The sequence below is a fragment of the Ciconia boyciana genome, chromosome 2 (genome assembly GCF_034638445.1).
Source record: "Ciconia boyciana chromosome 2, ASM3463844v1, whole genome shotgun sequence".
Classification (NCBI taxonomy): domain Eukaryota; kingdom Metazoa; phylum Chordata; class Aves; order Ciconiiformes; family Ciconiidae; genus Ciconia; species Ciconia boyciana.
The window spans coordinates 90,716,338-90,728,632 of record NC_132935.1 but is presented as its reverse complement, the minus strand read 5'-3'; the positions used below and the strand labels follow the sequence as shown (position 1 = coordinate 90,728,632).

General features: G+C 37.5%; 1 protein-coding gene across 4 annotated transcripts in view; it reads left to right on the top strand.

Moving 5' to 3' along the window:
• The window catches only part of DROSHA (drosha ribonuclease III), a 76,543-nt gene extending 65,099 nt beyond the window's left edge, over positions 1–11,444 (top strand). For 2 of the 4 annotated variants that reach the window (XM_072853133.1, XM_072853134.1), the window contains exons 28-33: positions 559–700; positions 1,674–1,756; positions 1,870–1,973; positions 4,034–4,126; positions 4,953–4,999; positions 7,989–11,444. In XM_072853133.1, the coding sequence (XP_072709234.1) occupies positions 559–700; positions 1,674–1,756; positions 1,870–1,973; positions 4,034–4,126; positions 4,953–4,999; positions 7,989–8,119 (600 nt within the window). In that variant the 3' untranslated portion in view covers positions 8,120–11,444. The remainder of the gene's footprint in view (positions 1–558; positions 701–1,673; positions 1,757–1,869; positions 1,974–4,033; positions 4,127–4,952; positions 5,000–7,988) is intronic. The other 2 variants (XM_072853135.1, XM_072853136.1) reach the window with 2 other exon arrangements.
• The last annotated feature ends 851 nt before the right edge of the window (positions 11,445–12,295 follow it).

Sequence of the window (12,295 nt, the reverse complement as noted above, 5' to 3'; positions counted from 1 at the left end):
TCTCTGGCCAAATGAATGGAGCAGCTTCCTCATCTGCTTGTTCTGAAACACTAGACTGTCTTGCTTTAATGTGCATTTGTTTTAATTACTGCCTATTTATTTCTTATTTGGTGGACACTCGGGACTGCTCTGTAGACTCCAGAATATTGTATGTTTATACTTTATGTGGAAAAATGTATATAACTGTGTATTACTTAAACTAGAAAAATGCAGATTAGCCGAAAAAGTACAGGATTGATGAAGAGATGGTATATGATTGCAAAGAAGCTCACAAACAAGCATTTTAAATGCAAGACATATCTACAGAAGTAATGTGTCCATAAAATAAATAAAATTTGGTGAGAAGAATTGAAACAGAAGGAAAAATCATCAGTAGAAAGAATGAGTATGTGTCTGTTTATGTAAATCATTTGAGGTGTGCTGAAACAAAATGTCAATAAACTGAGAGAAGTGAGAGGCTACAAGGATAAAAGTAACTTTTTTTTCCCCAGCTCTCCCTACCTTTTATAATTGGCATTGCTAATTGTTACCATTGAGTGGAACTTCTTTCTGTTGCAGCTGTTGAGAAGTTCTTTGGTAAACAACAGGACACAGGCCAAGGTGGCAGAAGAGCTGGGTATGCAAGAATTTGCCATCACTAATGACAAGACAAAAAGACCTGTAGCTCTTCGAACTAAGACTTTGGCTGATCTCTTGGAATGTGAGTTAATTTGGTTATAACAGCTTAGTACTTATGTAACTTTTTTTTCCTCGGGGCTTGTTTAAGAAAGCCATTAGAAATCCCCCAAATCACTATTAAAAATGTATGTTCAGGTTTTCAAATGAATTATGCCTATACCTCTGAAAGCCAGATTTTTGAACACTAGCCTACATTTTTGGAGTCTGTATGAAAGCATGAAGGAGGTGTAATTGCAGATACAAAGTTGTAGACTTAGAAATTGAGAGGTCATGATGGCCAGGTCAAAAGATGTCTAGAAAGTTAAAGCTTTGTATTCCGAGTTGAGCTATTTAACAGCAGTTTCAATGTTTCATTAATATGTTCTTGTCACTGTTGGAAGATAAAGTAGTTCCTTCAGCAGGTGAATGTTTCTGTGGTTCATTTGACTGCATTTTAGGAGCTTTCAAAATGGTCATTCCACAAGAGGGAAAGCTACATTGAAATTACATTATTTTTAGTCCATTTATGAAAGTTTGTGCCACCTTCTTTCCAAAGAAAGTGGGAACAGTGATAAATATTCTGCAAAGAAAGTTAATCTCTATCTTGTATATTTTTGATGTATTTTGTGAGCCATTCAGACCCCTTGGCTTTTGCCAAATCCTCATAGCAAATGGAAGTTGCACACAAACAGGAGTGATTTATATCTAAAACTTTTTTATGGTACCCAGTAGTGATTTATTTGTAAGTTTCCATGGTCTCCTGGTTAAAATGTGAGATTAGGAGCTGAGTGTTGTTTCTAGCTCTTTAAATGACTGAGTGGATTTGGGTAAGTCACTTAATCTCTTGGTCAACTTTATTTTTTCCTTTGTGTGCAGGATAATAATACCCTCATCAGATCACTGCTGTGAAACATAATTGAATATGGCTTTAGAGTACTCAGAGATACTTGTCTCTAAAAGTGCAAGCCATTAACGTTCTCCTTGCATGAGTGACAGTACCTTTTTTTTTTCCCCAGCTTTTATTGCTGCCCTGTACATTGATAAAGATTTGGAATATGTTCACACTTTCATGAACGTATGCTTTTTTCCACGGCTAAAGGTAAGACCAGTCAGGTTCCTACTTTCCTGCCACTATGTTTTAACACATTATTGTGTTTTGGACTCTTATCTCAATCTCCCAATCATAAAAGCATCTTTGTGAACTTCTTACAGGAGTTTATTTTAAATCAAGATTGGAATGATCCTAAATCTCAGCTTCAACAGTGCTGCTTGACTCTCAGGACAGAAGGAAAAGAGCCAGACATTCCTCTTTACAAGTAAGAACTGGCATCTTATGGATACAAGCTAGTTATCAGTCTTTCTTGTATATGGATAAAGATGTGATCAGTCGCCCTATTTTTTTCCCATAGTTTGGTTTTATTGTAGTTATCCAAGCCCACTAGTCTCTCTTTGTCTGAAGATGGAAAATGTTGAACCAATATTTTCCAAGCTTATAGGTGTTTTAAGCCATTACAAGGAAGAATTAGTAACCATTTTACCTTGTACAGTTTCAAGGGAAAATACATTTTTTTATGTTCAGATGGAGTATTTCATTGGCATCATTCTATATTTGTTCTCCTTTTAACATAAGGAATGGCAGTATTTTAAGTTAAATTAATGGAACAATGGCTGTTTGGATATGAAGTCAAGATACCTCCATTCTATTTTCAGTCGTAGTATGAAGTTTCTCTACACTGTACGTTATTACGCAAACATAATAAATTTATTGTGTTACACATCCTGATTGTAGACTCTGTTTCTAATCCACAGAGTCAGACACTGAAGGGCAACACAAGTTTTGGACGTTTTCGCTGTGCAATTCAGCCCATGTATGTCCTCCTGTTTAGTGATAGAAGAGCTCAGGGTAGTGAACCTCTTAACTTGTACACCTCAGTTAGATACCTGAAGCTAGATGGGATGGATCTCTCTTTCAGTTGTAAAAAGGCATAATAGCTGCTTCAAAGAGGCAATAATAAACTTAAGATTTTATATTGCATCCATATCCATTCAATTAATGTAGGGATGGGTGCAATGTTAGCCCCCAAAAGAAGAGATAAAGGCTATGAAAGTTCAAGGCTTGTGTTGTTGGGAGTATTATACCGAAAAGGTATGAAGGATTAAAGTCTAAGTGCATTTGTCACATTTACTGAAGTAAAGTTTTCAATGAAATGTAGCAGTTCAGTTATAGTGACAAACAGTGTACTTCAGAAATATAATTGCTTTAACACTGCAACTGATGCTCTGCAAATCTGACTGTTCAGTCCCTCTGTATGAGGGCTCACAGCTTTGTCTTGAGTGAGGGAGATGAATACAAAAGAAACAATTCCTGATTCTTGTAAAACCCACTGCGTATCAAGTACTAAATGTTTGTTTGGTTTTGCTGTGATGATAAATTGATTTTTATAGTACAGCTTAGAGCTAGTAATATGCTGTTATCTTCCTATTATCTTGTTAAATTCCTTTTCTTGGGGTTATCTGTTTCACTGCAGTCAATACTATTGCTTTTAAATTTGGGGTGGGTTTTATTTGCTCTTGTCACAGCACTCAGAGACAGAGTACTATAGTTAGATATTTTAAAAATTGATGTGAAAGTGGTGCTTCTTCCAAAAAGAAACAAGGTAGTGGACAGAACTCAAGCTGACAGTGGGGAGAGATTTGGGACAGCAGGAAGAAACAGCAGAAGCAGCAATTCATTGCATGTCTAGGGAATTATCTTTTTTTCCCCTTTAGATGGTTGTTGATGCATGTCCTAGACTTCAGCTCAAATGGAAAGTTTGTTTTGTGACAAACTGTACTTTTCAAAGCTGATGGAAAATTTCTTTGTACTGTGTTAATTCAGTATGTAGAGAGCTACCATGTCCAATATAATGTCCTTTTAAAACCTTGCTAGCTGCACAACTCTCAGGGACTAAAATTTTAGTGCACACAATAATCATATTGTTGTGATTATTTGCAATTGCACAGCTATGCACAATTTATATGACTTTATTACAAGTGTTTTCACAGTGTTTAAGCGGTTCGTGTTATAGTTTGCATTTTTGCTTATAGGTTAAAGTTTTAATTTTCATATGGTGCTCCTGAGTGAATCTGGAGGAATAAATATTACTGATATAAACAAGGTGCATTTTATGTAAATGTCTCCTTTTTATTGCGCGCCATACTGGTAATCTCTGGGTTAATGTGATTTATACAGGCATCTTTCAACCCTTGCTCCATGCTTTGCACTAATTCCACTCTATGTATTGACCAGACTGAAAGCTTGCTTCTGTATGTGCCACAAACAGATTCTGGTTTTTAATACTTCCTGCTTGAATAAATCACATCTTTCTTATTTCAGGACTTTGCAGACAGTGGGACCGTCTCATGCCAGGACATACACAGTAGCTGTTTACTTCAAAGGGGAACGAATAGGATGCGGTAAAGGCCCAAGGTATAGTGAAAAATTAATCACATGGTGTTAAAGTTTGGGTGTGGCAGTGTCCAAAATGACTAGCCATGGAGATAGACAAGTGTGTGGTTGGCCTTTGAAAAGGAAAGCTATAGAGCCTTCTTCAAGCTATTCTGAGTTTCTGCATCAGGAATACCTGAAGGGTTCAATGTCTGTGTAGTTTTGGGTCTTAAGCTTTTTTGGTGAACTCGCCTACAGGGTGGCTAGCAATGCTAACCCATTTGTGACTCTCAGACTAGAAACTGCAGAGCAGCTTCCAGGAAATAGTGACTTTATCTTTGGCTTTGGTACTGGATTACTGTCCAACTTAAGCTGGCAAGCTAAGGGTGCAAGGCTCTCAGGTTTTTTTTCTGATGTTATACTTCTAGGCATTTTAGAATGGTTTTTAAAGTTGCAAAGACTTCAGCCATGAACCCCAAAGACCTCATCTTATTTTCTACTACCAAATCTGGTGGTGGTTATAAAAATATCATTGGTTTTATAGCATTCACACCTCTGTGATTTTGTTCCTTTTTTTTTCCTCTCAAGTAGAAGCAAATGCTTCGGTGAAGAATGGACTAGAATATTCTGTTAGTGTTATTGTTAGTGTTATTGATCTAGGTTTAAAAATATCCTACTGGAGCTGTAGTGCTATTACTCACATATTTATGGAAAGGCTGATATATCATACACTCTGGGATTTACTATCTACTGGTTATCCAAAGAGTTTTATTACAAAAGAGTAGCTAGTATTCCACTTTGTCAGAAACTTTAGTTTATTCTGTACAACTTAGATCTCATGTAACATGTTTTTGTTTGGCTTTCACAGTATTCAGCAAGCAGAAATGGGAGCTGCAATGGATGCACTTGAAAAATGTAAGATATTTGGGCAACAAAGCAAATAATTTATAGTTTACATCCCTGGTCTTTAATGAGGTGAGGTGCACGTTTTGTGGGGGATGAGATTTGAGCAGAACATCTGTGCTGAATGCTGTCAGCTTCTGAGCAGCAGGTTTTCTTTCTAGTACTTTCAAGACAATTTTGTAACAGGTGAAGTTAATGTAACACCAACAGGTATTTTTTAAAGGGAGCTGATCAGCTACAGAGGTTGCAGCTTAGAGGGAACCCTGTGCAGTGAAGTGTCATTGAGATTTTCTATGCTTAAATATGCAGTGGGATAAGACTGCTTAATCTCTGACAGTGTGGTTGTCAGAGGGGAGGAGGAAAATTACTTTTCAGTTGCCAGTTGAGAAAATAAAATTTGATCTCAGATTATACAGTAGGCTAGGTTAAAATCTAACAGGCAGATCCCCAGCCAATGTAAGTCAATATTTATCTGTTAAGAACAGCTTATATCAGCTCAGGATCCAGTGATCTGTGTATGCATCTCTCAAAATTATGCACAGGATAGCCAGCATGGGAGCAGTCCTTCGTTGCAATGCAGTCGCAGATATGAAAGGAATGAGTGTATGCAAACGTCTTATATGAAAGAACTTTGGTCAGTTGAGTTAATGCCATGTGTGGATGTACTGTAAGCAAATAGATTACATGCATTTTGTGCAGCAGAAGCTCTCTGTTCAGAAGAACATGGGGAGGTACATTTTTTGCATTTGATTCAAAGGAAAGACATGCGGTTCCTCAGATGCCAAAGGTTTTTAGTCTGTTATCTTTGCATCTGGAAATCCCAGGGCTAAAAATTTCAGAAGACAATGAATCCCTGTAATTCAGATTTTTTTTATATCCATCTGCTAGGCATATTCTTCTCACCACCAGTAAATTTGACAAGTGGAAGAATGTAACTTCCCTTCTCCACTGAATATCTACAAAATGTTACTGAAGTTTTCTTTGAGTGTTTTTTCTTGTGACAGTATCGCCACTCAGAGAGCTGTGAGCTTCATCTCCTATCAATCCAAGGACTTCACAGCTCTTTTCTGACATATGTATTTGTTTGAATACCATAGACCTCTACAGGTCTCTACTCCAACCACCCCTCAAAACAGAGCCAACTTTCAAGTTAGGTCATGTTTCTCAGTACCTTGCCAGTTAAGTTTTGACTATCTTTAGGGATGGAGGCTCCACAGCCCCTATGGGCACTTGTTCTAGTACATATATATTTGTGGAGTCGAGTTTTTTGGGGGTTTTTTTGTGTTGGGGTTTTTTATGGTGTGATTGGTTTTTTGGTTTTTTAAATGCATAAGTAGTTAGCTTCAAGTAACAGTAATTTTCATGGACCAGTTTATATATGATAGCCATGATGAGTTTATTACATAAATTTCCTTCTCAGCATATTAAATGGATTATAAACAAACAGGTTGCTACCAAGCTGAGTTCTTCAGAGTTCTTAAAGGATCACATTACAGGCACAGTGCTGAAAATCCGATTTTCATTTTATGGTGCACATGAACAACAAAATATCCCAGAACTCCATTAAACAAAGCACTAGTGTTTTTAAAAACAGCAGCAATTTAAAACCAATTTGCTTTCGGTTAGATTGCTTTCTGGTTTAAATAAATATACCCTCCTATGCCTGAGTTGTAAATAACTGATGAATAAACCTTTTATTCCTGTAGTATATAACAAAAGGCACAAATTTCACCAGCCAGTAAAACAAAGCAGTAGAAAGTTATTCTGCTCTACCACAAACTCCTGCAGATTATGTGACTTCTGCACTGTGTTCTCTGTCTGAACAAATCTGTGCTGCCTGGGACCCAGAAAGAGGAGGAAAACCCTTGGTGCCAAGGGACTCCTCCCTGAGGAGCCTTAGCTGAAATCTTTCTTGGTAGCCAACTGGAGAGAGAGCAGTCCTTTGCTGAGTCATCTGCCAGATTTTTTTGTGGCTTTAAAGGTCAGTGTAGTAACCTTTTGCGTTCATCTCGGACACAGATAGGTAGCCAGTGCTGATCCCAGAGCTCTGTGTGATCGCAGCAGTATTTACCACCAACTGCAGGCTGTCACGTACTTTACCACCTCTTCATTTTCTGACCAGCTGGAGGGTGCAGGTCTCTGCAGCACAGAGACACAGATGAATGTCAGCAACCTGGTCATGGAGAAGACGTCATATTCTGTCAGCTGTGCACTAAATTGAGAGCAATTATATACGCTGGTTTTACAGCCTCAGTTCTAACTAGTGTACATATGTATCAGCCAGTGGACAAATGTCTGAAATCAGAAGCATCCCTCCCCCTAGCTATTTCTCCATCACCTCAGCCTTGTCTAGTCCGTTTTAGCCAGTCTTCACTCATCCATGCTCTTAGACTACGCTAAGGCTGTATTCTGGTACATAGCCAAGCATTAACTTTCTCAGGAACAGATTTTGCTGCATTCCATTTTGCTACACTATTACTTTCCCATTAGGAACCCTGCCATAATGTGGGGCATCTAGTGGATTCTGCATGGTCTAAAATAATAACAATAATAATGGAAACATCTGTACAATGCTTGGAACCAGTGGCTCATACTTTTTGGAGTGAGAACAAGACAAAAATCCCTGACAGCATTGACAGTTGTCTCACATTCATTTTTCAGTATCGACCACCTGTTGCTAAGGGAACAGAATGTAAAAAACAGGTAATACCTGGTCATGTTGCTATACCAGGATTTTATATTTTATTTTTGTGAGTGTATTATATTTGGCAGTGCTTTGTAGCAGGATAAACAGATGTGGAAATCATAAAGAAACTGAAGTCTTATGACACACAGCCCTGGTTTACTATGGATTATTAGAAATAAATGAGTGAAAATGGTAATAACATCATTCCCCCCTACCCCTAATCTCATCAAAGTTTTTTAAAAAAAAAAAAGAGCAGCTGAGGCTTTCTGTGTTACCAGTTTGTTTATTAATGTAAAATATTTCTCCTTGTGTCAGATAACTTTCCCCAGATGGCCCATCAGAAACGGTTCATTGAACGGAAGTACAGACAAGAGTTGAAAGAAATGAGGTGGGAAAGAGAGCATCAAGAGAGAGACCTAGATGAGACTGAAGAAGCAAGGAAATAAAAGGAGGGCACGGAAGCAGTGGCATATTTACTTACTTAATAACTCTGACTGTGGCCTATGGAGACCTAACCTAGTTTCTTGCAGATGATGAATGAAGAGTGCCTGTTGATATCAAATAGAAAATCATAAAATATCTTCTTTAAAAAGTGTGTGTATATATAGTATTTCTTTAGTTTGGTTTTAAGTGCAAAGTTTGATTGGCTTTTTAATAAGATTTGTTTTTAAATCCTTTTAATTTTTATGAAAAGTTGTGGGATTATTTTTATTATTTTTACTGTCTTGTATGAAGTAATAAAGTATTAATTTCAAAAGCCTGTAGGAGGAAAAGCTGTTTAACAATTGTCTCCTATGTCCAAATGCTGTTTTGTCAGTGACCAGCAAAGTTATTGCATGAACTCTGCTGCAGAGGAGGAAAAGTATTATGGGAAATGAATTCAGCAGAGCATTTAAGCATGTACCTAACTTAAGTTTTGCAGCTAAATGTACTTCTTGACTCTGCTAAACCAGAGCCATAAACTTCAGGTCCTTTTACAGAAACTGGTACGGTAATTTAAGCAAAGGAGATACTTGGTTTTGTTTTAAATGGTGGATTCCACATCTGGAATGTGACACAGGTGTGTGTGGAAGGTTGGGGGTTTTTGTCTTTAAATCAGTATTATGAAATTCTAAGAAAAAGGAAAAAAAAATGTAATTATGAAGCAAGAGAATGACAACTTTTTCGTAGAGAATGTACTGAGTTTACATTTACAAGTTTATTTTCATTCTCAACTTCTTGCTCTATCAAACTGGTGTCTACTTTAATTGATTTCTTTGTCCAGAAGATACCAGTGTGACTATAATAGTCAAATGGTGTATTAGAAACTCCATAGAGGTGCTGTTCCAGGTAGGTTCATTGAAAACTGGTTGTATCCAAAGAAGGGCAGAATTTGTCCCCAGGGTGTAGTTCAAAGGTGGCGTACAGTTTTAAATCACGCAGTTTCCTTGATTTTTGGTGTCTGTGGCTTATATTAGACAGATGTTTCTTCTGTAAAAGCTCTGAATGGTACCAAAAGGGGAACATCCCTTTTGGTACCAACTGTGTCCGTTGGTTTTTACCCCACTGACTACCAGCTTCATTGCAGATGTTGGTGCATTGTTCGTTCTTTTAGTTTGCCCCCTTCAAGCCATTCATTTTCATTATGCTGATTTCTGAGTTAAAACAGTTCCTTAGTACATGTTGTGTAGTCATTTCTCTATCTTTTTCTGATAAGTGAAACAGATACAACTGTTATTTTCCTTAACTGTGCATTTTCGTCCTGCTTTAGATCCTTTTTGCTGAGTTATTTATGCATCTTTTCTGATGTAAGTAACACAGATGTATGTGATAAGATACCAGGCAGCTTCATGAATGTGGATGCACGAGTCTGGCTCAAAGAATTCATACAGACTCCTGAAAGAAAACTTTGGCCTAGGGGCCACACTACACTGAGCAACTAATTCAGCGATTGTCTGAAGCACCTTTCTGTAGGTGTGCGATGGGCATCCATGAAAGCACTTTATTGCAGGTGCCAAAGTAGACACAAGCGTAGCTGAAAAGTTCAGACTACCCAAATGTCTTCCCGAAGTTTCACTTCTGAGCTAATCAGTATGTGTATTTTCATAAGCACATTTTTGTACACATACAATGTGAGATGCACTTAAATGTGTTTTGTTTTGTTTTTTTAAAAAAAACTTGACCCCACAGCACTACCTCACTTCTTCCAGCTTCTGTGATTGCCTTTTCTTAATGGATTGATGCTTTAAGTCCATTTCAGAGGATGAGAGGGGAAAAAAAAAATAAGCACGTTCTGTAATTTAGAGAGTAGTAATAAACCATTAAAACATAAAGGAGGGGATAAAAACAACAACAAGATAAAGGCAAGGAGCTGCTCTCTGCTGGATGCTGCTGTTCTTTGACTTTTGAGAAGTGATTGTAATTCCTTATAGCTTCAGTCTGTAAATAAAAAGCTGAAATGCCTCTGAACAGCAGCAGGCTTGAAAAGCAAGTAGCAGCAACTCCCCTGCCCTCAAGTCTTTTGTATTTCAAATTCTTATGTAGAATTGCCCATCTGCTTCTAGCAGTAAGTTGAAATGGTGCATTGGTAGAGGATTAAGGGTAATTTTGGACACCATTATTTTATTTTTCCCTCTTAACTGTGGCCGGATTCATGTGTTTAACAAGTAGCGCTTGCGGTGACTTCATTTTCAGGAGTATGGTTGCTTTGCAAATGTCTCTCATCGTATCTGATATCACCAGAGTACCCCAGTGGAATTATTAGCTCATAGTTTAACATTACTTTCATTCTTCCTATACATCACTTCACTTTTCAGCTGTCAGAAGACTGTAAGCTTATTCATAAACATTTGTATAAAAATAGATTGAATTTATCAGATATGCTGTTTGGGGGGAGGAACCCAGAACTGTTCTCTTTTCTTCTTTGACCCATAAATTGCTTGAAAACAAACTTTTAAAATGATTTCTGCATTCCATTACTACAGTTAATGAATTTTAGGTCTTCCCCAATAAAATGCAGATTATAACCATTTTTTTATGAGTGGGCTATTTTCCCTTTTTTCACTGTATTAGCATGAGCTAGGAAGATTGCCTGAAGAAATTTTGTTTTCCTTGTCTTGAGGGCAGAAAACAAAATAAAAGCTAAAGAAATTCCTGTTTCCTTTGTCTGTGTCAAAACTGCAGTGTCTTTCTGTATACGCACTGTCTAAAAACAGTAGCTGTAAATCTTTCTGATAATTTAAGGAGATGTATAGAATGTGTAATGTGAGCACAGTCCTTTGTAACACACACTAAGGAGAGAAAGTTGTTTCTTTAGTTGCCTTAAATTTGGGAAAAATTATTACTGAACTCATGTTAATCACTGGAACAGCTGTATTTATAACTAGGCAACTTCGGCTACTTTTTTGGAAGTGTGAAGGTGTCACTGGCTTATTCATAAAGTAAGGTCCTTTTTTGATTGCTCCAGAGCCTGATCTGTTCTGGTCTAGAGGTTCTCATTGCAGATCCATTGACTTGATTTGGGTACCAGTAGATGAAAGAACAAGACTGAGATCTTTGTGGATCCAGCAGATCCTGTGACAGCACATCTTTTTTTTTTTTAATGTGCATATGTACAGAGCATTGAATAGAATTGTAGCTCACTTGATTAGGAATTTTAATTGAATTTACATAAAGTTCATCATTGTTATTTGCAGAGCCTAAGTTTCCTTTATAAGGTTTCAGTTTCTGTAAGATTATTTAACAGCGGTACTAAGAGAACCTTGGTCTCTAAGACTGTTGTAAACATTGTTGCTAATAAAATTTTCCAGAAAAGACTTCAGGCATAGTTGTTACTTGCTAAAACAATTTGGAAAGATCAAAAGGCTAATCCTGATCATCTGTCTCCCTACTTCAAAGTCTCTGATTATACAGGCTACATGTTTAAATGAAGTAAGGGGTTCACCCGTAAAAAGTTTCTGTTTGGTGGAACTTTGTAAAGCCCTATAAGAGCTCAGGGAGTTGATTGTCTACATTGTACCATTGTGCATTGTCTTTGGTGGGGTGGGTATTGTGATAGAAATTTGTGATCCATACATCCCACCCTGCTCCCCTCTGCCCCTACAGGTTATATATTTGTCATTGAGCATTTGAAATAGTTTTGCCTAAATGGGGAATAATAACCAGAATGTGGTTCCTGTTTTGTTCCTTGAAGTGTAGTGAAAACTTGCAGTTGAAGAGTGCCCTGCTGTCTTCTGTTCCCTGCAAGTCTAAATGTTTAGCTCTTGGAATGACTGTCCTCTTACTGTGCATATGCTCAGAGAGATGTGATATGTCCCATCACTGGTTGCTGGTGATTACTGTTCAGTAAGCCATGGTGCCCGGGGACAGGCATTCTGGATTCTGCTGTCTGTTCTTTCATTCATACTGAAGCAAATACAGTGAATAGCCTGGAAAGCAGCTGCGAAATAAACTGGTGGCTGCATAATGAACTTGCGTTTACTTATTACACTAACAAAAAAAAAATTGCCATAACAATATGGTAGGTGGAGCAGGGAATTGGATATCTCATCTGTCATGGACGCATCTCAATACCGTTTATTCTTTTTGCAGAGCTGCTCATTAGACCATCTACCACTGAAAAATAGGTTAACTCCTTGTATTTT